Here is a 26,998-nt window from a genome sequence, read left to right on the forward strand (position 1 = left end):
TCTGTGGACTGTTAGGTCCTAAATTCTATTCTGGTCAAGGTCACATGCCCAGGTTGCGTTGCAAGATCGATCCCCAGGAGGGGGCGTGCAGGAGGCAGCCGATCAATGATTCTTTCTCACCATTGATGTTTCTATCTCTCCCTCTCCCTTCCTCTCTGAAATCAATAAAAATATATATTAAAAACAAAAAGAAGTACATGGGATTGCATAAATTGACAAATAATATTTTATTATGTTTGTAATAGTTTCAATGTTGTTTTATGCTCTATTTTCTGAATATATATTGAGGTTTTTCTTTCTTAAGATATTTTCAACCAATAATTTAGTAGACTCTGCTTTTGTAAACTGAAATGAAACATTTTTAAGTCAGACCTGATTCTCATTGACTCCTTATAGTCCAGAAACTCTTTTTGAGTGTACTTGCATTTTATGACAATGTGTTATTTGCATGGTTCAATAAGAACCTGTCCTTTCTCCCAGGTGGTTGGAATGTCATTTTGTACACCAAAAAGGTTGTAGGTTCAATTCCTGATCAGGGCACATGCCTCGGTTTTGGGATCAATCCCCAGTTGGGGCACATACAGGGATGACCTCTCTCACATCAGTATTTCTCTCTTACATTGATGTTTCTCTCTCTCTCTCTCTCTCTCTCTCTCTCTCTCTCTCTCTTTCTCTTTCTCTCTTTTCTTCTCTCAAATAAACAAACATATAAACATATCATTGGATGAGGATTACAAAAAGAACCTATCCTCTTTTTAATTAGGATATAATTTGAAAAATTAGTTATACAATCAGGGCCTTTCCTCAAATGTTGTACTTGTGAATGTTGCTCATTAAATCACATATAACTGGTCACTTCTAGAGAACCAAGGTTAACTTTATATAGTGCTGACAAAGCCTTTTCAGATAAACTAGCCTGTGAAGGGATTCAGAACAAATTTCCCCAGAATGTGCCACTTTCATGGCATGTGGACTATTTTGAGATATAGACACAGTCAAGGCTCAAATAGACTCAGGAATAGTTTATAACTTTCCCTTTAGCTGCCTCGAATAATTTAGATAAAGGGCCTGGCCCAAGAAGAAAACTATTTCAGAGATTATTACAAAAGATATGGACTAGGTGGAGGAAGTTAGGCAGGGCCTGGAGATCAAAGTCCTCTTTGTGTCTATTGTCTCTGTAAGGCCCAGCAAACATTTACTTACCAAACATTTGCTCTTTCCATTCTCATGTGAATTGTCTTCCCTTTGAACCCCGAGACATCTACCCTCCTTTCTCCTTTAGCTCAAAATAGTTTAGAAGCCTTTTAATCTTAACTGCCTATGGGCCTCAAATTCTTATGCACCCACCTATGTATGTAACTAAATTTGTTTTTCTGTTAATCTGTTTTATGTTCATTTAATTAGTAGACCAGCTAAAGAACCTAGAAGGTTATAATAAAAAATTTTTTTCTCCCCAGCACCTGCTATTTGGTTTACAGTTCCAGTCCTTTCAGAGGTGTCATGAGATAAGGTATTTGGTGAAAGGGTTTAACCTATAAGGACTACAGGAACTATTAAAGAGATCCCAAGACCAACTTCTAACAGTTTTATGGCTTAGAACCAGAGGAAGACCAGCTCAATCCAACATGGTGACAAATGACACCTTATGGTGAATCCTGGTCTCATTATAGACTCATTGTATGCATCAGCATGCTAAGCCCTCCCTCTCCCACACCCCCTGCCAGCCAAAAACGATTGGAAATAAAAAGTTCTATCTGCCTCAGCACTAACCCAGTAGTGACACATGATACAACTACTAATAGAGGTCTATTTGTTAGACTTAGTGTCTTCCAATTCTTGAAACATTCTTCTGATGTTAATCTGAAAGAAGTGAGATAAATGGCCAATGAAAAACTGAAGATTAGCATAGAGATAGGGCAGGAGTTTTGCTTGCTAGATATGGGTAACTATACAATTAAATAGAATTGTTGGAAGTTCTTTTTCTCCAGAACAGATGGTATAAAAAATGCTTAATGTTAAATTTGTTAAGTCAAGGGAGATGTTTGAGGAGAATGCTGGTTTTGCTGTCTGGGGTCCCTCTTATACCAAGCTTGTCTGTTGAATTCACCCAGTTCAGGCTTTATCTCATCAGCCCTGTTTGTCAATGTCTCCATCTCCACTTCAATAAGTTCCTCCTTGGGTGTATGGAAACTCTGCTGCTCCAATGTTTTTCCCAGGTGTTATTTAGCAAACTTTCTCCCCAACTTTATAAGTTTCCAATAACTGGGTATTATTTTTGACATATAATAGTGCCTCTAAGAGTTCTGAATATTTAAATCAATTTAAACATTTGAGTTATAAATCTCTCCATAATAAATACTATTAATAACTTCATCTTCATATCAGTTTTCTTAATAGAATACTTAAAAATACTTACAAGAAAAATGGAGCAATAAGAAAATTTGTAAGCAGCATTCTATTTATTCTTCATTATCAACCTCTATTCCTTAACTATAAAAAAGTATCTATTTCTTTAGAAAATTCTATGCCATCCTGGGAAAGCTATTTTATTTTCATTTTAAAATGTGATATTTTTAAGGAGTTTAGAGTGAAGCACAGTAACCTCCATCTTGGTTAAAAACTGCTGTTTAAAATTTTAAGCCTGCTATTCTGGCTTCTGTAAACATTTGTCTGTTTAAGAAATAGGGAAAAATAAGACTACTCCCATTCCAGAAAGGCCATAAACTATGTTCCAGACAGAGTTGTCAGTGCTGGCACCAGGCCAGGTCTTAACATGTGGTCTCAGGGCCCCTTCCCAGCACACAGGCCTTCTTTCTCAGAAGGTCTGGAAGTCTCATTCCAAATTTGGAAGACAAAAACTGAAAAAAGTATAAATAGGAAAGACTTCCTCTATTTGGGGCCCAGAATTTGACAGAGACACTCTACTCTGAGCCCACTAGTACTAGCATAATAATAAAAGACTCCAAATTAATTTGGCTTATTGATTAAGACATCTTCTGATTTATAATATAGCAAGAGTAAAGTAGGACACTGTACAGAAAATTTTTCAGTATGTTGTTTTTATTTTAGAAGAACCTACTGAGAATCAACTTGTAGAATAAAGTTCATAATTTACATTGAATTGTTGAATGAGGTTATTCATCATGTCCTTTATATTAAAAAGTAGAGCGACATTTAATGCATCAGAATAGTGTTATCAGGACTGTTTCCAGTCTTAAGTATATACTGAGATTGAAGTAAGCATTAAACAGGAAATCATAACAGCGTATCAGCGATAAGTTTTTGATTAATGAGGTCTACAAGTAGAAATGAAGGTTTTGCAATACTTAACTAAGGAGCTGGCCACTGCATCTTCAGTTCAGGTAAAAAAAGAGTTAAACCCAGGATTAAACTATCCCATTTCCAGCTGTTAATCAGAACAGTCTAATTCTGGTCCTTTTACTGGGATACCTTTTTTGTATTACAAAGGCCTCTGGGGATGACAACTCAGGAAGCTGTACCCAGAGGGACTAACCCCCCCCCCAGGCATTCCCTTAAGTGAGCTCAGCTGAATTCCCATTAGGCATATGAATTAGCCATTTATGGTTAATACCATACAAGGGTTCACTTGTTTCAAAAAGCAGAATTAATTGATCTCTCATCTGAGATTTCAAGTACCTGTATATGGCTTTTCTGGAGGGTTGTCACATTTTACTTTTCTAGGTTAAAACATTTGTGTCACTATAATTTGTTTTTCAGATTCATTTTTGGTACTTGCTGACAAATGAAATTTATACCTTATAAAATGAATAATGTTAGTTTTCTTTTCATGTTCAAGAGCATTTGAATTTCTTTTCAGAGGTCAATCTATAATGTCTTTGAAAAACATTCAGTTATGCCCTGGTTGGTTTGCTCAGTGTTTTGAGTATTGGCCCAGCCACCAAAGGGTCTTAGGATTGATTCCCAGTAAAGGCTACATACCTGGGTTGCAGGTTCAATCTCTGGCTCCATCAGGGTCATGTGAGAGGCAACCAATCAATGTATCACTCTCACATTGATATTTCTCTCTCCCTCCCTCCCACTCACTCTAAAATATCAATGGAAAAAAATATCTTTGGATGAGGATTAACAACCACACAAAAATTCAATTATTAGCTTGTTGTAGTGCTTTCTATATGAAAGAATATAGCCTTTCATTGTGACATGCTTTGCAAATAATTTTTCCTTTTGTGTCACTTGTATTTTTATCTTTTTAAATTTTGGTGCCGTGGATTGGGTTCCCTTTGAATGAAACACTAAAGTGAACATTCATGTGTAGAAGTTTATTCGAGAGAGCTTGCAGGTTAAAACCTGTTGGGAGAGGAGGAAATCGAACTAGTGGACAGAGAAGTTGAACTCCACATGAATCTAACAAAGGCTAATTCAATCCTGCAGAGATCTCTGGAGCTAAAATGACCCTTTAGAATGGTCCCGAATTAAAGAAAGGGCCTAGGCCTTTCTACCTACACACTGATTGGTCATTGGATGTGGTTGAGGAAGAGACATGACCTTGGGTGAGTCGGTTCCATTCAGAAGACAGAAATTCTCAAGAAGGAATCAAATGAGATCTGTTAGCAGTAACACTCCTACAGAGGAATGGGTTCTTCAGGCCCAGCAGGACAAGGGCACTTGAGCGATGTTACACAGTAACAATTAGAGTCAGTACTTGCATTCTTGCACCCACATACTTCAGCAATACATTTGGGATGTAGCTTCTTCAGGATTCTTATGGGCTTTTCAAAATTGGGAACTAACAAGGGGATGGTTAGTGGGATGATCTACAGCACTTACAGCTGCAGCTATTCTGAGACCCCAACTGTTAGACATTATTTCTGTCCTCATTTATCCATTTTTGATTCCAACCACACTCGGCTAGCACTTAATCCTTGACTACCATCAATTTATCAAAATGTATCTTTTGCATTTGTCTATTTATCACTGTTCTTAGTCCATTTTGGCTGCTGTAACAAAAAGAGCATATCCTGGGTTCTTCAACAACAAACATTGATTTCTCACAGTTCTGGAAGACAAGAATGCTGTTGATGAGCTACTGGATGCAGCTGTGAAAAGAATATTTGACTTGAGGATCTCTCAATAAAACCTTCAAAGCTAAATAGCAAGGGGAAAAAAGACTGAACAAAACAAAACATACTATCTAAAGGTTGTAGGGCAACTACAAAAGCTGTGTTATGGGCAACTGGAAAACTAGAAGGAGAAGAAAGGGAGAAAGGTACAGAAGAAATATCTGAAATAAGGACTGAGAATTTCCCTCAAATTAATTTGAGACACCAAGCTGGAAACCTTGAGCAGGACAAAATGCCAAAAATATTACACCTAGGCATATCATTTTAAAACTATATAAAATCAAATAAAATGAGAAATCCCAAAATAAGTCAAAGGAACAAAACACTTTACCTATAGAGAAACAACATAAGAATTACATGACTTCTCCCTGGCAACCATGCAAGTAAGAAAAAAATGGAGTAAAAAGCATCCAAAATTCTGCCTTAGTATATACATCTAGGGAACCTAATCTCTGAAAATTGACTTTTTGAAAGGTCAATGAAATATTTATTAACTAGAGGCCCGGTGTATGAAATACTTGCACTGGTGGTGGTGGTTGGGGGTCCCTCAACCCGGCCTGCACCCTGTTGTAGGCCAGGACCCCTTGAAGGATGTTTGGAACCCCTCACTCCTTACTGCCTGCTGCTTGCTGCTCTTTACTTAGCACTGCTGCTGCGATCATGACAATATATAACGAGTAACTTTTAGCCAAAATAGCAAAATGTACATGCAAAATACATATTATAAAAATAGGCAAAGAGAAAAATAGAAAATGAAAGCAATTTTATAAATGTTTCAAAATATAATCTATAATTATATCTCTATGATAGTAGTTTCAAAACTGATAAAGGAGAAAAATCTGATTTGTCTTTTAACTGTTATCTATCAAAACTATAATTAAAACTACTCTTGATAGTAATTTAATAAAAGAATCATGCTAATATTATTCAAAGTCTTGCAGTTGGATAAAAAGAGAACTATTTCCTAAGTTATTTTGAGTTCTGCATAACCTTATAGCAAAACTTGATAAAGATGCCCTTGCCAGTTTTGCTCAGTGGATAGAGTGTCAACCTGCTGACAGAATGTCTTGGTTCGATTCAAGTTAAGGGCACCTACCTCAGTTGCAGGCTCCTCCCTGGCCTGGGCCCTGGTCAGGGCGCGTGCAGGAGGCAATCAATCCATGTGTTTCTATCATATTGATATTTCTCTCTGTCTTACCCTCTCTCTTCCATTCTCTCTAAAAATCAATGGGAAAATATCCTTGAATGAAGATTAAAAATAATAGGAAAATCTGGCAAAAAATAAGAAAAAATAAAGCGACATATCTAACTTGGGTTTATTCTAGAAATGCAAAGCCAAGAGTAAAAATCTATCAATATAATTTGTTGAAATTAATACGATGGAAGAAAATCATATGGATCATAAAAATCATTAATCTCAATGAACACCTCTGCTATTTCCCTCTCTATATCTGCTAGGTTTGGGCTACATGCATCTCATTCATTTGCATCAGCTGCTGCTGTGAGATGGACATTTGTTCTTGATGTTTTTCCTTATGCATTTTTTAAAGCTGTTTAAAAAATTAAAAAAAAAATATTTTTATTGATTTCAGAGAGAAAGGGAGAGAGAGAGATAGAAACATCAATGATGAGAGAGAATCATTGTGCAGCTGCCTCCTGCACACCCCTCAGTGGGGATGGAGCCCACAACACAAGCCTGTGCCCTTGACCAGAATGATCCTGGGACCCTTCAATCTGCAGGCTGCTGCTCTATCCACTGAGCCAAACCAGGTAGGGCCCTCATGCATTTTTTTTTTTTTTTTTTTTTTTTTAAGCAACTTCCTGAGAGCTTTGGCTCCTGTAGTTTTTGTTGGCTATTATTCTGACAGCTGAACATGAGGGTTTGGGTTGAGAGGTCACCTTATGTACTGGAAAATGTATGAACTCTTTCTCATCATCACACAATTCTCTGTTTGAAACAGCAAAGGATTCTTGGACTGTGGGCTTCAGGGAAGGATCTGCAGAAAGCAGAGCTGCTCCAGCAGCATGCCAGTGATCGCTTCTCCGGGAGGTGGGTACTCAGAAGTGGGCTGACACTCTTTCACTTTCTTTCTCCTCTCATGGGTCATCGTTTTTTTTGTGTGGGAGTCTTGATGTTCTCCTAGCACTTCTTCAGCTGTCTGATATCTTGTCTGACCGTTGTATTCTTGGACAAGCCCCTGCTGGTGATGCTGCTTGAGGGCAATAGTTCGGACATCACTTTTCTTACATGCCAGCACATACTCGTAACTTTCTACTAAAGCATGCAGGATGCTCTTTTCCAATTCTGAGATGTATTTGTCAGGTTTTATAATTTTGTTATTTTGGACTTTCCACCCTATTTCTCCTGGCCCTTGGCTATCCTGCAGTGCCCCTGGTTTTTCTCTTTTGTAATGCAGTTGTATGACAAGCTTTGACTGCTAAGTCATCCATTTCACAGAGGCATCCACTTACAAGATGGGCTATCTCAAACACATTGTGAGCCACACAATTAAAAAGCCAGGCCTTCACCCCAACCCTTCTTCCTCCACCAGGCTCCTAAGATAACTGACCATTTGGGCCTTTTGTTTTTTTCTGTTCCCACATTTTAATTTCTACTCATATGTTTTAAATTCCCCAAATAAGAGAGACACCACAAAACCCTCTGCCCAACCTCATCTCAGTAAAAGCAGAACCTGAGGTCTGTGACACATTTCTACACTTTTCAAGATCAGCATCATATGTTTTTGGCACAGCTGTTAAGAGATGTTTATATTAATTACATCTCTGGGGATCCAGCAGACTGTGATACTAATCATGAAGATTCAATCTATCCCAGGAGAAACCAAGAGTATTTATAGAGACAGTAATTGTAGCTTCTGTATTCAATATAAATTTGACTTTATACTGATATATAAGATAGAGATGGAACTCTTCTTGGGTGAGAAATAAACCAGAGAGAGCAAGAACTAAAAGCAAAAAATTACAAAGAAAAATTGGAAGAAAGATGGAGGCAATAAAAGGACTGGAAACAAATAGAGAATTACATAGTGATAAGACAGAAACTTAGGTAAAATGAATAGAAAGAAATGGTAGCCAGGAAAAAATATGAGTATAAATTATGAGTATTTAGAAAATAAATAGATTGAGGGGTGGAGGTAAGAGAGAAAGAGAGAGAGAGAGTGGGAGAGAGAGAGAAAGAGAGAGAGACTCTACCTACAATGGAGAAAAAACTATGCAGAGACAGAAAATAAAACTGGATTATTTGGGAAACAGTCTACTGGTAACATGATTAACATCTTATCAATGAAACTGGCTTATATGTAAATTTCAGGTAAGTGTTAATTTTTAAGTTGCAAATAAACAGTAGGTATATATTTTGGCATAGTTTGTGTTAATATACAAGGGCTAAAGAGAGTAAAATCACTAGAAGTACAATGTATTATTTATGCAAGGGAAGAAATGGATGTCATCCTCTTTAGAGGTGAACAATTTTGAGATGTATTAAATATCATAATATTTTACTCCAATCTTTCTCAACAATTTTAAGCTGATCAGTGGAAGATTGTCAGTGCAAATCTATTAAAATTCTTGTCAGAGATGACCAGATTTGCGTGGTAGACACTTTTGTCCCAGAATTGGCTGCTACTGGAAAATGTTCCTTATATGAAACCCATAAGAGGTACCTCCTTTCTTTCTCTGTGAGGTTAGAGAGGTTAGAGGAAACGTGTATTGTATTCTGATTGCACTGCTTATGCTCACAAGGGATATAACTTTGACAAGATAAAAAAGAATAACAGGAACTATTCCTCCTGTTTGCCAGGGTCACCATGGTGGTCTGGAATACCAACGATACTATGGAGCCCATATTTATTCTGAAGGGTTTTCCTGGACTGGAGTATGCTCATTCTTGGCCCTCAATTCTATTCTGCTTTGTATTCTTGGCAATCCTTATTGGTAACGTTACCATTCTCTCTGTCATTTGGATCGAGTCCTCGCTCCATCAGCCCATGTATTATTTCCTTTCCATCCTGGCATTAAATGACCTAGGTATGTCCCTGTCTACTTTCCCCACTATACTTTCTGTATTATGGTTGAATACTCGGGAGATCCAGGCAAGTGCTTGCTTTGCCCAGCTCTTCTTCATCCACACATTCACGTTCCTGGAATCTTCAGTGCTGTTGGCCATGGCCTTTGACCGTTTTGTTGCTATCTGCCGTCCACTGCACTACACCACCATCCTCACCAACAGCGTAATAGGCAAGATTGGTTTGGCCTGCTTGTTAAGAAGCATGGGAGTCGTACTCCCCACACCTTTGCTACTGAGACAATATCACTATTGCCATGTCAATGTCCTCTCCCACCCATTTTGTTTGCACCAGGATGTTCTGAAATTATCCTGTTCAGATGCCAGGATCAACAGTATTTACGGACTGTGCATAGTTATTGCCACACTGGGCATGGATTCTGTCTTTATACTTCTCTCGTATGTCCTGATTCTGAATGCTGTGCTGAGCATTGCGTCTCCTGAAGAGCGGCTAAAAGCACTCAACACATGTGTATCCCACATCTGTGTGGTGCTCATCTTCTTTGTGCCAGTCATTGGCGTGTCAATGGCCCATCGCTTTGGGAAGCATCTGTCGCCCATAGTCCACATCCTCATGGCTAACATCTACCTGCTCCTTCCCCCAGTGCTTAATCCTATTGTTTACAGCGTCAGGACAAAACAGATTCGTCTAGGAATTCTCCGTAGGTTTGGGCTGGAGAGGAGGCTTTAAGTAATTCTATCCTCTGGTTTTCCCACTGAAAAATTGTGGGGCAGCTAATGCAGTAGATAAAAAAAAATAAGATATTTGGGATTTAATCATCTGTTTAAATTCCTAATTCACTTCTAATTCTCGGTTAATTAACAATCCTTATGAGATTCAAGTTTTTCAGAGTCAAATTATGATAAGCATGGCCTTTTCTATCCCCAAATTAACTGAGACTTATAGTCAATAATGTATATAAAAGAGATTGTTTTGGAAAACTGTAAAATTTGTCAACGATTATTAAATTATTATTTGTAATGATAATAAAAATATTTTTCCTTATAAAATGTAACCATGTCTATATAGTTTCCCATGCTTATGATCTAAAACCCAGAAATTCATATTTTTTCTCTCTCTCTTTTTCCAATACATTTGCCCATATTTTGTTTCTCCTGCCAAAATGTTATAACTGTTTATGAAAATATTTCTGACTTCTGGGAGCAAGTCTGAAGCTTGAGTTCCTGGCAGATCTTTGAAATGCTACTGCTGTTATTGGCTATGAGCTAAGTCTTCACCTCATCAGTGGGCAATGATGTCTTTCTCCCACTGCCACTGTAGATCTAACTACTCTTTTAACTTAGCAGTTAAAAGATAGCGCAGGTCTAAACATTTGGGCAAATATGTAGATTTCCTGTTCAGTAGGGCAGCACAGGATTTCATCTTTTAATCTATGAGTGGGTTGGGAATTGTGCACAATAACCACCCTCATTTTTTAACAATTTTATTTCTGCTCTTATTCTACTTGCTGTGCAGATCTTTAATATTGTATCTTTCTCAGTATTTTTATTGTGGATAACTGTGTAAGTTATCCTTTCTTCTTTATTAGGATGACTTACACGTGTGCATTTATTAGTGATATCTTCCTATTTCATACATATTCACTTTCTTCTCAGCTATAATATAAACTTTTTGAGTTGGGTCATGGCTGCTACAACTAACATATCCCTATAGGTCTGATCTCCCCAAGCTATCATGAGTACTCATAAAATAGTTGTAAGTATAAATCCTATTGCCTATTTTCTTATCCAATGAAACTATATTAAGAAATATGAAATACCAACTGGGACAATTATTGCTTTAAATACTGTGGATAACTACAAAATGGAATGCATGGGTCTTAATGTTAAAAAATTAATGTTTAATAGTAGAGATATATATGTATAAAGATTAGTAAAATTAATAGATGCTAGCACTGAAATAAATAAATATTACTACTGAAGAGTGATCAATTTTATTTTATTTATTTATTATTTATTTAAAAATATATTTTATTGATTTTTCACAGAGAGGAAGAGAGAGGGATAGAGAGTTAGAAACATAGATGAGAATCATCGATCAGCTGCCTCTTGCACACCCCACACTGGGGATGTGCCTGCAACCAAGGTACATGCCCCTGCCCGGAACCAAACCCGGGACCCCTCAGTCCGCAGGCCGACGCTCTATCCACTGAGCCAAACCGGTCCCGGCAAGAGTGATCAATTTTAATTGAAGATTTAGGAATTAGGAATTGAAGTAGTTGACATTTTAGTTGTGCCTTGTGAGTCAAATTTATTAGTGCCAGCTGGGCAAAGTGTGAAACATTGGCGTGCTTCAGCTGACTTACATTGGCTTATAAAAGACAATTGTGCATATCTTATTCTAACTGCATGTTCTGTAATGTCAGACTGGTAGTTTAGATTTGGTCATGATGGAAGTATTTACAACAGAAACTGGTAAATACTAAACTTCAGGGCTCTAAAATTTTTCCTTAAGAGTTGGTTGTTAAGTATTTACCAGCACACCACTGGGCAAGGCGTTCCAGGAAAAGGAGGTAGCATGAAAAAAGCAGAGTATAGAAAGAACATGTTTGAGTGACATTTTCTCCAGTCTCCTGGAGCAACTTAAGACTTGCCCAAACTATCTCACTATCTCAAACTAGAAAGGACTCTGAAGTGGATTTGGACATGCACTACTCAGACTATACTTCAACCAAGAACTTGTGAAGGGCGGTGGGGGGCAAATCCTTCTGATCAAGCACCCCCCTAAATAACTTGTGAAAAACCTGAAGGGAATAGAAATACTAATTGGTAGTTATAGAATAGTAATGGAGATGTAAAGTTCAACATAGAGAATATAGTCAATAATATTGTAATAACTGTGTATGGTGCCATAAGGGTACTGAAAATATCGAGGGGAGCATTTCATAAAGTATATGATGTCTAACCACCATGTTGTATATCTGAAACTAATATAAAACTACAGTGAATGTAAACTGTAATTAAGAAATAAAATTTGAAGTTCTTAAAAAAATAACTTGCAGCCTATGCTGCTGTGATGTCATTATCTGATTATGGAATATGTGATGCTTGCCTCATAATATCATTATGAAGTGACCCTTTTATAATATTGTCTAGAAATACATGTGTAGGGTTTCTGTTATTCTTAGTTAACTATTTTTTAAAAAAATATTTTTTATTGATTTTTTTTTTTTTTACAGAGAGGAAGAGAGAGGGATATAGAGTTAGAAACATCGATGAGAGAGAATCATCTATCAGCTGCCTCTTGCACACCCCCTACTGGGGATGTGCTTGCAACCAAGGTAGATGCCCTTGACTGGAATCAAACCTGGGACCTTTCAGTCCGCAGACCGATGGTCTATCCACTGAGCCAAACTGGTTTCAGCTCTTAGTTAACTATTTTACACTAGAGGCCAGGTGCACAAAATTTGTGCAAGGGGTATGTGTGTGTACCTCAGCCCAGCCTGCACCCTCTCCAATCTGGGACCCCAAGAGGGATGTTTAGGCCCAATTCCACCAGCATTAGGCCCAATCTCACAATCCAGGACTGCTGACTCCCAATAGCTTGCCTGCCTGCCTGCCTGCCTGCCTGATTGCCCCTAACTGCTTCTGCCTGCCAGCCTGATCATCGCCTAACCACTCCCCTGCCAGCCTGATCAATGCCTAACTGCTCTGCTGCCAGCCCGATTGCCCCTAACTGCCCTCCCCTGCTGGCCCAGTCACACCTAACTGTCTTCCCCTGCCAGCCTGGTTGCCCTCAACTGACCTACCCTGCAGGTCTGGTTGCCCCAACTGCCCTCTGCTGCTGGCTGATCACCCTTAACTGTCCTCCCCTACAGGCCTGGTTGCCCTCAACTGCCCTCCCTTGCTGGCCTGATCACCTCTAACTGTACTTCCTGCAGGCCTTGTGGCCCCTACCTGCCCTCCTCTGCTGCCCTGATCACCCTTAACTGAACTCCCTGCAGGTCTCATCACCCCTAACTGCCTTCCCCTGCAGGCCTGGTCTCCCCTAACTGCCTTCCCTGCTAGCCTGGCTGCCCCAATTGCCTTTCCATGCATGCCTGGTCACCCCTAACTGTCCTCCCCTGCAGGCCTGGTCATCACCAACTGCCCTCCCCTGCTGGCCTAATCACTCCTCACCGTATGCCCTGCTGGCCCAGTCACCCCTAACTTTCCTTCCTTGCCAGCCTGGTTGCCCCTAATTGCCCTCCCCTGAAGGCCTGGTTGCTCCAACTGTGCTCCCCTGCTGGCCTTGTCCCCCACAACTGCCCTCCACTGCTGGTCTGATCATCCACAACTGCCTCCCCTGCTGGCCATCTTGTGGCAGCCATCTTGTGTTCACATGGGGGTGGCCATCTTTGACCACATTGGGGCAGTCATCCTGTGTGTTGGAGTGATAGTCAATTTGCAAATTATCTCTTTATTATATAGGATGGTTCATTAAACATGCTTTCTGAGCCTGAGTTTTCTCTCTACAAACCTTAAAATAAGGTTTTCAAGAAAGACATAAATTCCCATGGAACACTACATTCAGATGAAAATTTCTGAGCCAGTCTTTTTAATATTGGTTCTCTTTGTGTCTATGAGTTTTTGTTCCTTTGTTTTTCCTATTTGTACATTTGTTGCTTTCAGTTTTATATCCCACATATGAGTGTAATCATATGGTTCTTAACTTCTTCTGTCTGACTTAAACACCTACGCTGAGAAATCAAGCACAATATTCTCAAAGATTCATCCATGTTGTTGCAAATAGCAGTATTTCATCTTTTCTTATGGTTCAGTAGTATTCCATTATATATATATATATGTAACATGTCTTTATCTAATAGTCTATTGAAGGACACTTCTGTTATTTCCATATCTTGCACATCATGAATAATGCTCCATCATAGAATTGTACACTTAAGACCCATATGATCTTATTAACCAATGTCATGCCAATAAATTTAATTTAAAAGTAAAATAATATGCATTTGCCTCTCCATAAAAAAAGCTGTCTGATGCTCATGAAATCAGATCCAGAGGAATTAGCTTTATGATGAAATTATTTAATGGCTATGTAATTTTATACATCTGTTTGTAAATATTTTTTTCTTTTCCTCATCCAGTGTGGCTAGAGAGTGGTCCAGTTCCTAAATAGGGGCAGCTGGGGATTGAGAAAATGAAAGAAAGAGACAGATACAGAGATAGAAGGAAAAAGCTGTGCCCGGGTGGGACCACTGTCCTCCGACATAGACAGGGACAGAGATAGTGACCCTGAGCCAATACAGTGTGTTTACTTTATACAGCAAAAACCAGGAAGTTTTACTAAAAGTCAAGACAAAGGAGATTATGTGCATTCTTGGGTGGGCTTATTATTCTTGGGTGGGCTTATTGGGTGAGTCCTATCATTCCTGGAGCTTGGCTGAATTTAAATAACAAAACCCACCCACTGGCACCTGGTCTGAAAGTCAAGCTGACAAACACTCCTGCCTTTTGGCAAAGTGTGTTTCCAGGATGTGGCTTTGCTGAAGCACTGGATTCAGCTGACAATAATTAAATAAATGCCCATGTGCCTTCCCAGGTGCTCTCTACACCCATTGCAAATACCTGACAAAGTTTTTGAAGTCAGTTTCAGCTCGGGGAATAACATACAGGATCACAGACTTAGTAGACTGGCAGAATAGTATTGTAGAAATGACTAATTTAATAAAAATCTGTGTCAAAGTATCAGGGAATCAATTTTTGATGATTACTATGTTCTAAATGCTATACATATATTAACTCATTGAACATTTAAAAAACACAGGAGACAGATAAAGTTATTATGAACTCATTGTATACATAAGGAACCTATAAAAAGGCTGAGTAACAGTGTTCCCAAGGCTACACACAATAAGTGACGGAACATGAATTCAAAGGTAAGGACCTCTGGATCTACAGTCCATGCTCTTTACAGGCCACGTTCTTTGTTTACACATTACTCTGAGACTGAAACACAGAATTTTGAGTTTTAGTTTAATTTTGTCCCATTGCCTTCACCGCACTCCATCACTTTTTACACCCACAGTCTCCTCCCCGCAGCTTGAAAAAAAGGTGTTATTTTTTTTTTAACCTTGGCATTATTAACAATTGGATTGGATAATTTTCTGTTGTGGTACCTGTGTGCTCATTGTAAGGTATTTAGGATCATCCCTAATATCTAAAAACTAGATGTCTTAACATTTCCCCAGTGTGATAACTAAAAATGCCCCCAGACGTGGTAAAATATCCCGTTAGGAAAATTCTTCTTCTTGCTGAGAACTACTGTCTTAAATCAAGGATTCTTTCAACTCCCATTTGCCAAATGTAGTTCTGCTGAACACAAATTGTAGAAGTTAATAAATGCTTTATGTCTGAAAAAGTCTGAAACCATTAGCATGCAATGTAGATCTTTATACATACAATGCGCCATTTGTCCCAAACAGAATTGACCAAGGCTTTTCTTATATGTTTGGCCATTAATTCCCTTTCAGTAGTAGCCTATTGTACATTTTAGGAAAATCTGATATAGGGCATGTGAAGAATTATTATTTTTGAGCAGCTAGTAGCTGCTGTCTCTGGTTTTTTAGAGCATAGTCTTCTTTTTGTACATGATTCTGACTGACTGAGCCTCCATCAGATGATCTCAGGGACACTTCTCTGTTGCTACCATAGCTGGAGAATTTGACATGATCATCTCCTTTCCCAAGCAAGAGAAAAAGCTCCAGTGGCCATGGTATAATTTTTCCTCTCTGGAGGTTACATTAAGAAAAAAAAAGTCCTGAGAGAATGGATTAACCCAGAGAGGGTGCTGAGTTTACAGTAATTAAAGCACAGAATATATTGCTGATGAAACACATCACTGGATGGAGTCAAGGATGTTGAACTCGAAAATATTCTATTCTGGCTCTGGAGTTGCTGAAGGAAAATTGGGTGCTTCACTCAGGAAATCGATGCTTCCTTGAACTGCCCACCTTAAGATTCACTGTGGCGCTCTCTGTCTATAAGAAGTCCCTAGGCCTGTCTGACCAACCTATAGCAGAATGAATGGCTGTCTGAAGGAGGGCTTCTGAGTTGAGAAGAATGGGTAAAAAATTAGTACCTACTGGAAGAATTTGACCAAGTAAAATTACTAATTTCGGGTAAGTCAGAGGTACAGATTGACATTGCTCCTAAAGAAGCCAGACCATCAACATGGCTGCTCAAAAGGGCTTTGGGAAGGAATGCCATTAAAATCCACCTCCAGGTATAGATACTATAAGTGGTTGGTTGAGGCACCGAAATCTCCAGTCTCTCAAAACATTCCTATCTGATATTATGATGTTCAAAATGATAATGATGATATTCATGATGATTTAAGTACCTCCTCTATTTCTATCTCATGCATATCATACATATTTGGCAATACTATGAGAAAAAAAAATTAAGCATAGTAATTCTCAAAAGAAATCCTGAGGGGGATATCTTTTATCTTTACAAGTGATATGTTGGGTACTGCAGGTCACATCTGCCTTTAGATCACAGTTGTATATGGCTGATGCGTTTAAGATTGTGACTACTTCAGCATATCCATTAAGATTTTGCTTTACTTAAGTCTAAAGTATCTCCTAGGTCTCAGGCCCTTTGCTAAACACTTTATATACATATTCTTGAATATCTTAAATATTACATAAGGTAATGCATTTTCCATTTTTTCATCTTCAAAGAAGTTTGGTAATCTGTTCAAAATGAGAGAAATAAGGAATGTCAGTTATCATCAGGTTTTCTCTGACCCTAGAGGAGCATCTACCTAGTTCAAGGTGCTTGTATCTATATCCAACACACCCATTTACGGGAGATGATTTATGAATAACCTAAGTCAGAGACTTTTCTACAAAGAAGTAGGTGAGAGTAATCTTAGAGGGAAGGCCTGTCATACTGGGCAGGTTGGAGTCTCTGAAGACATTGAAAGATTTGAGAAGAGGGTATCAAGGAAGAAAATAATTGTGTGCAACTACCAAAGAGATAACTATTATTGTTTAATGTTATTGAATGAGCTGAGGAAAAGTTTGTGATATAAAAGCTAAGATAGTGAGGGAGGTGTATAAAGACCAATATTGCCTAACATGCTATGATTAGTCTGGTAGACACACCACAGGATGAGAATATGTAAAGCAATTCCTCTTTTCGTTGTATCTGCTCCTATAAAGGCAGGAAGTGGTGTCAGAGGGAAAAGGTTCTCGTGACTCCTGTAGGAGGTCAGGGAATTAGCTTAAGTCTGTCAGAGGAAACCATAAAATGTAAGTATATCAGTGGAGCAGGATAGATTGGGGAACAGATGAATTTTTTTGGGGAAAATTGACATAAAATATACCAAGGGGATATTTTTATTGCTATTTGGTACCCAGAGTAATTGGAATTGAGTGGCCATCATGTTGCTCAGTAATTGAAGTCTCTAGCAGTCATCCTATAATGCCCCATCTTCTTCAGTCCTTAGTCAACCCTGCCTCTTATGTGTCCTAGAGCACATTTCATCTGCTTGGCATCCAAGTCCTGAGCACTAAAGCTATTATACTCTTCTTCTAACATCCCATGTGTTCTTTTTGATTGTTGCCTTATTTTTTTTCTAAGGATTATTTTCTCTCTCTCCCTTCCAATTTTCCTGAGTAGGAGTAATTTATTTTTTGGCAACTCTTTACAGATCCAAAAATATCACTATCTCTTTGACACACATGCCTCAAGTTAATCCTAATCAAACTGAATTAATCGTACACCCTAATTTCACCAAGTTTTCATTTTTTTCTTTGTTTCATTTAATTATACCAAAATCTACCAAATAACTGAACTTGTCCTGGGTTTCTTTTTTCCCCCCTTATTTTTAGCATATGATCATTGACTGATATTTTATTTTTTCTCCTTACAAATTTTTATATCTATTTAACCTTTATCATCCCTACTGTTACATTTCCCCTTTAACCACTTGTAAAAATCACTACACTCGCCTTCTAAAGGACTTCCCTGCCTTCTCTTTTGTCAGCATTTAGACCATTCATTGATGTCGTAGTCCTTTATAGCAGCAAAGTGAGTGTAAACAGTAGACAATAAACTTTTATTTAATACAACTGTTTCAGTTGTATTAAAAAATATAAAGAAACCAGAGGCCCCATGCACGAAATTTGTGCAAGAGTAGGCCTTCTGCCGAGGCCAGTTTGGCTCAGTGGATAAAGCGTCAGTCTGAGGACTGGGGGGTCCCAGGTTCGATTCTGGTCAGGGGCATGTGCATTGGTTGTGGGCACATCCTCAGTGGGGGTTGTGCAGGAGGCAGCTGGTCCATGTTTCTCTCATCATCAATGTTTCTAGCTCTCTATCCCTCTCCCTTTTTCTCTGTAAAAAATCAATAAAATATATTTAAAAAAAGAAAAAGAAAAAAAGAAGATAGCATTAAAAAAAAAAAAAAAAAGAGTAGGCCTTCCTTCCTCCAGCTGCCAGAAACAGCTTCCCTCAGGCACCTGGGACCCAAGATTCCCTTGCAGCCCTGGCTTCATCTGGAAGAACTGCCAGTCTAAGTAGTATATTATGCTTTTATTATTATAGATAACATTTGTTCTAATTTGGCACTGATATCAATTTGGTCAAATGATTTACTTAAAAAAAATACATTTTCTATGTTCTAAGATTAAATACAAACTCTTTATATTTATGCATAATTTCCTTCAGAAATTCTGGCTCATTTTAGTTAATTTTTAGCTCCCCACAGCCCTCTGGAAAGCCATCAGCCCTATAAGTTTGCTCAATTATAGTTACTTATAATAGTAAAACCTTTCTGCATTTACATGGGTGCCAATCAGCTAGCTCAAACTCATATTTGTCATTCAAGAACCTAATTCAAGAATTATCTTCAATAAAACTTCCCTGACCTCCCTGGGTCAGGATAGTTTCCTGATATTAAACTAACATTTGGCTTTAATATTAGCTCTCTCTATCCATCCAGGTGTCAGTACTTGAAGGCATATTTTATATATTTCTCTATATTTTCACACTACACAAATTCCTTTTAGAAAACATTCTCGACAAATATGCAATGAACAAATAATTAATCCATTGGTAAAATAATAAATGCTGGTAGTAATTTACATATAACAAGCAGAAGAGTAATTGAAACAGTAAACAGATCAGCATGTATCAGTGCTTCTTTTTGCAATATTGACTTTTACCATAACTGTTCTATGTTTTTGTCTCTCCACCTAGGCTGAAGGTGCCTCCATCCGCACAATGTCTGTCTTCAATAGCTCTGCTCTGTACCCTCGCTTCCTTCTAACAGGCTTCTCAGGCCTTGAAAGCAGCTATGGCTTGATTTCTCTCCCCATCTTCTTTGTTTACGCCACCTCAGTTGCAGGGAACATTACTATCCTCTTTATCATCAGAAATGAACCTTCCCTCCACCAACCAATGTACTTCTTTCTGTCAATGTTGGCACTAACTGACCTGGGCCTATCCACTACAACCTTGCCTACCATGTTCGGTGTCTTCTGGTTCCATGCCCGGGATATTTCCTTCAATGCTTGTCTGGTCCAGATGTATTTCATTCATGTTTTCTCGATTATTGAGTCGGCTGTGCTGTTAGCCATGGCGTTTGACCGCCTTGTAGCCATCCGTGAGCCCCTGCGCTACTCGGCCATTCTAACCAATGATGTAATCATCGGAATCGGGTCAGCAATTGCTGGAAGGGCCTTGGCTCTGGTCTTTCCAGCTGCCTTCCTCCTAAAGAGGCTTCAGTATCGTCACGTCAACATTCTCTCCTACCCCTTCTGCCTGCACCAGGACCTCATAAAGACAACTGTATCCAGCCATCGAGTCAGCAGCATCTATGGCCTCATGGTGGTCGTCTGCTCCATGGGACTGGACTCAGTACTCCTCATCCTCTCCTATATTCTCATCCTTGGTACAGTGTTGAGGATAGCCTCCAAAACAGAGAGGGTGAAAGCCCTCAATACCTGCGTCTCCCACATCTGTGCTGTACTCACTTTCTATACACCGATGATTGGGCTGTCTATGATCCGCCGCTATGGGCACAATGCTTCCCCAATTGTTCATGTGCTCATGGCCAATGTCTACTTGCTGGTCCCACCCCTTATGAACCCCGTTGTCTACAGTGTCAAAACCAAGCAGATTCGTGACAGAATCCTCAAGAAATTCAAACAACAGAAAGTTTAGTTAAGAGCCACTAGACACAACTTTCTTTTCTCTCCTCTTTATATTTATGAGAGTACTTTATATTAATATAGAATTTTTAATTTAAATATTACGATTAATGCTTTGCCTTTAAGAAACCAGATCCAACTTCAATAAGAGTAAATCCTATCTTTTCAGTAGAGACAATAAAGGCATGTTTTGTTTTGTTTTGTTTTGTTTTGTTTTATTTTCATGTTGACATACTAAAAGAATAGGGTCACCAAATCCAGGTTAGGCCATTCTTAGAAGAACTCTGACTTTCCTTTTAATAATCAGCAATAAATGTTTGTGAAACAGACATCAAATCAACAATTTAGTGAAGTCATTCATTGTATTTTATAAAGTTTCTGAATTCCTAAACAAATTTGGTTGTCTACAGATCTTCCCTGGATAACCCAGTCTTTATTCCTAGCTTCTGCAAAAATGAATAATGGATCTGAGAGTCACATCCATAATCTTTTCAGGAATTGGTTGTCCAACCACATTCCTGATGCTGTTTACAGAAGGAACATTTAAAAAAAAAAAAAAAGCAATATGAATATACTGAAAATTTCCCAAATCTTCAATATCTATTTTCATTTTGTTTAGCAGTTTCTTCTCAGTTTATCTCTCTCACATTTTACTATAGGCAACAAGAAGAAACCAGGCTGTGCCTTCAACACTTAGAAATCCCCTCAGCTAAATATCTAAGTTCATCACTTACAAATTCCACCTTCCACAAAAACACTATTCAGCCAAGTTCTTTGCTACTTTAAAACAAGAATCACCTTTCTCCCAGTTTCCAATAGCATTTCCTTAGTTTCCATTTGAGACCTCACCAGAGCACCTTTAATGTTTATATTCTACCAAGATTCTATTCCTCTCTATCTAAAACCAATCCTATCTAATAAAAGAGTAATATGCAAATTAACCATCACTCTGTGACAAAGATGGCGGTGCCCATAGCCCAGTCCTCTCAGCCCCACAAGAGTCCCTCAGTCCCGGGGAGGGTGGCCGTTGAGAACAGGCAGCATGAATGGCCTGGCAGGATGCTGCTCAGAGGCTCACCTGACCCTTTATAAAAAAACAAAAACAAATTCACTCCCCAAGGAGTGATTTCCGCGCCTCTCCCCCCCCCCTCCCCCCTGCAGCCTTAGGGTCTCAGGCTAGGAAAGGCCCACACCCCCACAGAGTGATCCCTTCCAGCAGTAGCCTTGGGATCTCAGCCTAGAGACTTTGTGCATCCCCATGGAGTGATGACTCCCCCTCCCCCCCTTAAACCCTCCCTCCCCCAACCACACACACAACTGCAACCTTAGTTTCTCAGCCTCAGAAGCACCAGTGCCCCCATGGAGCGATCTCCTCCCAGCGGCAGCCTTGGGGTCTCAGCCTGGGAACATTGTGCATCCCCAAGGAGTGATCTCCCCTCCCTCCCTGCCACACACACCTGCAGCCTTAGGGTCTCAGTCTTGGAAATGCTGTGACCTGGGCCAGTGTCCCACTGCCAGCCTAGGGGAATCCACCTTGGACCTTCTCTTGCCCCTAGTAGAGTGATTGGAGAGGGAGGGTGGTAAATGGGTTTTGTTTAAAATCTTTACAAACTGCAAAGGAAATGTCTAAGGTAGGGTTTCACATAGGAAGTAACTTACAACTAATTTCTGAAGGCAAACTGCGACATTGCAGTTACATTACTGGAGAGTACCCCGTGATCTGGAGATTGGTCTCTGCAGTGGTGGTGGCGGGTGCTCCCTGCCCTTGTTCTTCAGCACCTCTGAAAGGGCTTGAACCCACCCAGGAAGGCCTTTTCCTCTACAGTTTTAACCAAGGCAGGGAGGTTTTGTAGACACGAATAAGAAGTGCCCACACACAAGTCCTGAAGGTGCCGGGGCCAGCAGAAATGACAAACAAACCTGGAAAAGAGGAAAACTAGAAACACCACTGATCCCAACATAGATCATATTTTTTTCTTCAGATGACGGTGTGTTTCCCTCTTCTTTGTCTTCTGGAAGCGAGACAGATTCAAGTACTGACAATTCTATAATACCAACGGAAAAGTTAAGAGAAACAGAGGACAGATAAGGAATATAAGGAAAAAAGAAAGGACAAAAGATGAAATATCAAGAAAAAGAAAGAGAAGGAAAAAAGGAAGAAACAACCACATGATATCACCTTTCCAAGGTCTCATAAAATTTCTGTTTAAGAAGTTTATTTTATGACACTTTTAGTTTGTGTTTACATTTTTACTGGTTTATCAAGACCATGGCAGGTACACTGTCCAATATGTTTTTTTAAAATATATATATTTATTAATTTTTTTACAGAGAGGAAGGGGAAGGGATAGAGAGCTAGAAACATCGATGAGAGAGAAACATCAATCAGCTGTCTCCTGCACACCCCCTACTGGGTATGTGCCTGCAACCAAGGTACATGCCCTTGACTAGAATCAAACCTGGTGTTCTTGAGTCTACAGGCCGACACTGTGTCCACTGAGCCAAATGGGTTAGTGTTGTCCAATATGTTGATGGAAAAAACCCTAACTAATAAAGAGATAATATGCAAGGGAGGGCAGATGAGGGTGACCAGGCTGGCAGGGGCCAGTTAGGCATCGATCAGGCTGGCAGGGGAGTGGTTAGGGGGTGATCAGGCTGGCAGGCAGGAGTGGTTAGTGGCAATCAGGCAGGCAGGCAGGTGAGCAGTTGGGAGCCAGCAGTACCAGATTCTGAGAGGGATGTGCGACTGTGAGCCCAATCCCATGGGCCTAAATGTACAGTCAGACATCCTCCAATGGATCCCAAATTGGAGCGGGTGCAGGTTGGGCTGAGGGATACCCCCAACCCCAGTGCACAAATTTCGTGCACTGGGCCTCTAGAATATAAACACAATTTTATCTAGAAACAGAAATCCATAGACTCTGGCTATAGAATATATGGAAATGTATCTATATGTATGCCACATATAAACAAAAATACCTGTATGGTTTTGACCTACATTTGTAATTTTCTCTGTATAAATTCTTATCCATGTCACTTTCTCTTGGACATCTGTTTTTCTAAATCACAGTCTAGGAGTTTTGTGAGCAATCTCAGAGGATTAAATCCCAGGACATCATTATAGTAGCACACTGAGTTAACTCTGTTTTTCAGCTGTCATAAATAGCTGAAGGCTTGATGTAAAACGACTTCCTGTGGACTGTGCAAAAATGGGGAGATAGAGCATTGCTGTCCAATGTTTTCCTTGTGTCTCTTTCTTTATTGAAGAGTGAAGCATCAGAGGTGAATTTCCTTTTGACTTATGAATGTTTTACTGAAAAGGAAGAGAGGTGATCAAAGGTGGCTGAGAACAACTGGGCTTGATAAGCTATGCATCAAGCAATCCAATTTCTGAATCTAATGGGCAGGTGGGTATGTGGGGGGGACTCTTGCTACATCTAAAATCTATGTACAAAATTATTACATAGTTGGTTGGTAAAGTATAATTTCTGCATCTGCTTTGAGATATAGAAAATGAAATGGACTTTGGAAACATGATGAAACTATGAGGTGAACAATGGCATAATACAGGGAGTTTATTTATGAAGATGAACCCAAGGTAGGCAACAGGGTCCCTAGAAGGTTTATTCTTGGCCATCATCCTGCCACTGAACAATAGCTGTTACCTGGATGTTTCAGTTTTTAAAAAATACAAATACATCTCTCTCTCTCTCCCTCTCTCTCTCTCTCTCTCTCTCTCTCTCTCTCTCTCTCTCTCTCTCCTTTCTCTATCATCTAATCTCAGAATGAATATATTTTATACTTCCATATTAATATCTATCCCATAACTATTAAGCTATAATTAAAAAGACAATAGTCTGTTCTACTTTATCCTGATGTTCTTCCACTCTGCCTCAAGTTGGATACCCAGATAAAGTGCCTTTATTTAATTATTTGAGTTTGTGAGTTCCCTGTTCCTTCTTCATTGTTTTGAAGCCATTTCAAAGTGCCCTTCTCTATTTCCTTTAAATAATTGCAGAAAGTAATTACCTCTCAAATTAGATTTTGTTATCCCAGGTAGTAGTGCTAAAAAAATTGCTATCTCTAGGTTCATAACCACCTGAAGCCTTCTGGGTTGTCCTCTACCCACATTTTCACTGCCTTAACCAGGCAGAAGGAATGAATAACTACGGTAGCTCTATATGGTGGTAAAATTCACAGGTTTCCTCAGAGGAACTGATGGGGAGTAAAGAGTGAATGAAGAAGCTTTCAAGTAGAACTAGAATCCATCACAATCATAACTCCCTAAATTTAGTTATTATGAAATAGGACGGTCTTGGAAAAATAGAGACATCAATGAAAATATGCAGAGGTATATTGTTGTCTTTCTTTCTGGGCTCTTGAGGTGCATGACTTAGCCTGTGCTGGCTCCTGGGCAGGCATTCCCAGAGTGTCTGCACTTTAGTTTGTGATAATGTGCATTTGATTTTCTGTTTGTATTTCTGACAGGATATTAAGCTTGATCTTGGATTTTCTCTATGCCAACAGATGAATGAACCATTAGAGAACTTCTGCATTCTCTAATTATGGAGGTATCGATCACATCTGTGCCTATACACTTACTTTCTCATATGACTGTTTTCTTATCATTATGTCTACATTACCATGTGTGTATCCTTGATTTTTCATGTTTCTCTCTTCAGATAGGGGTTTCACAGTAGGTGTGGGGCACGATAAATTACTCCATACTTTATATCAAGTCCTCTTATAACTCTGCCATGTGCTTGCTGATAAGCCTTCTATGTGTGTGTGTGTGTGTGGGGAGATTGAATCTGTATAAGTGCTTTGAAAATGACCCATTCAAGTGAGCATGGCTTGATTTAAAATTTTAAAAAATGCATTACCAGGCCCTTACCAATAGCAAATCTTTTCATTTTCACTATATATACTAAAGAAACTAAGCTAATCATTTTTATAAGTATCTCTCCATTCAACTTTTTCCCTCCCCTCCCCCTCCTAGGAGTGAGAGCTTATCCTCCTCTGCCATTTGGAAGGATGTTTTATCACAACAAGAGCCTTTTTCACCCTGCCACATTTTTCCTCATTGGAATCCCAGGTCTGGAAGAGGTCCATGCCTGGATCTCCTTGCCTTTCTGCTCTGTCTACCTGGTGGCTTTAGTGGGCAATGTCACAATTCTTCTGGTCGTCAAGACCAAGCAGAGCCTCCGGGAGCCCATGTTCTACTTTCTGGCCATCCTTTCAACCGTTGATTTGGCCCTTTCTACAACCTCCGTGCCCCGGATGCTGGGTATCTTCTGGTTTGATGCACACGAGATTAACTTTGGCGCATGTGTGGCCCAGATGTTTTTGATCCATGCCTTCACTGGCATGGAGGCTGAGGTCCTTGTGGCTATGGCCTTTGACCGTTATGTGGCGATCTGTGCTCCACTCCACTACACCACCACCTTAACATCCCGGGTGCTGCTGGGCATGGGTTTGTACGTTGTAATTCGTCCAGTCCTACTCACACTTCCCATGATCTATCTCATCTACCGCCTGCCCTTTTGTCAGGCTCGAGTAATAGCCCATTCCTACTGTGAGCACATGGGCATTGCCAAGTTGTCCTGTGGGAACATCCGCATCAATGGCCGTCTATGGGCTCTTTGTTGTCTCTCTCTTTCTCTCGAACTTGGTTCTAATTGGCGTTTCCTACACGCACATCCTCCGTGCTGTCTTCCGCCTCCCATCGCAGGATGCACGGCTGAAAGCCCTCAGCACGTGTGGGTCCCACGTGGCAGTCCTCTGTGTTTTCTGTATTCCCTCCGTCTTTTCTTTCCTCACGCACCGATTTGGACACAACATACCCCGGTATGTCCACATTCTTGTTGCTAACCTCTACTTGGTTATTCCACCCTCACTCAACCCTATCATTTATGGCGTGAGGACCAAACAGATACGAGAGCAAGTGCTCCACGTCTTTATTAAAAAATAGGGACTTCTACCTCCTTTGTTTAGCAAGCCTTTGGGTCCAGCAAACAAAATTGGTGTGTTCTTCTCAGAAAGACATTTCTTTGCCTAAAGTTAGTTCTGCTAAATTACATTCCGGGGAATTTGATCTGGCGGCTCCTTATTAAATCTATCGTGTGAAAAAAAATCATCATATTTCAAGTTCAAGGACCAATACCCATTGTGGAAGCAAGAACTGTCTGCATTATTTCACTTTGTGTTAAGTTTTACATTTAATTATTGATAGAATATAACTGCATTTATTATTTTTGTGTAAAGTATAAGAAAATTAAATACTTTTGTTTCTATTTTTAATGCTTTATAATATAATTAGCTTACTAATTGAGCACTTGAGAACTGTTTTTTATTCTTTCTTAACATTAAATTTGATTGTGTACAAGAGTTAGCTTTTTATTAATATAGTCAGCTTACCTGTTTATTCTTCAACCAGTATCATGGTGTTTTGATCAAATACATTTTAATTACTTTTAGAGCTGATTATCCTATAATTTTCTCATTCTCCTTTTGTTCTTTATAATAATTTATGAATAAGCACCAACTGGCTCTTGCATTAAATAGCTAAGAAGATGAATCACATTTGTTTTTTCCATCTGGGCAATATTTTACTGCAGTTTGGGATTTAGGGT

At 39.3% G+C, this 26,998-nt stretch overlaps 3 protein-coding genes across 3 annotated transcripts; all 3 read left to right on the forward strand.

Moving 5' to 3' along the window:
- Positions 1-8,926: 8,926 nt before the first annotated feature.
- On the forward strand, positions 8,927-9,877 carry LOC311627813 (olfactory receptor 51L1; the record flags this gene model as incomplete). The annotated part of the gene is made up of 1 exon (XM_084894421.1): positions 8,927-9,877. The coding sequence occupies exon 1, from the start codon at positions 8,930-8,932 to the stop codon at positions 9,875-9,877; it is 948 nt and encodes a 315-aa protein (XP_084750547.1). The 5' UTR covers positions 8,927-8,929.
- Positions 9,878-19,437: 9,560 nt separating this feature from the next.
- LOC311627761 (olfactory receptor 51G2-like) lies at positions 19,438-20,379 on the forward strand (the record flags this gene model as incomplete). The annotated part of the gene is made up of 1 exon (XM_084894321.1): positions 19,438-20,379. One exon carries the CDS (start codon positions 19,438-19,440, stop codon positions 20,377-20,379), a length of 942 nt encoding a protein of 313 aa, XP_084750447.1.
- A 5,021-nt stretch (positions 20,380-25,400) lies between these two features.
- LOC311627777 (olfactory receptor 52J3-like) lies at positions 25,401-26,337 on the forward strand (the record flags this gene model as incomplete). Its single annotated transcript, XM_084894337.1, is given in 2 exon segments — positions 25,401-25,991; positions 25,993-26,337. Coding segments are annotated over 2 exon segments (936 nt in total).
- Between the last annotated feature and the right edge of the window lie 661 nt (positions 26,338-26,998).

The sequence above is a fragment of the Pipistrellus hanaki genome, assembly GCF_964339955.1.
Source record: "Pipistrellus hanaki genome assembly, chromosome: 9".
Taxonomy (NCBI): domain Eukaryota; kingdom Metazoa; phylum Chordata; class Mammalia; order Chiroptera; family Vespertilionidae; genus Pipistrellus; species Pipistrellus hanaki.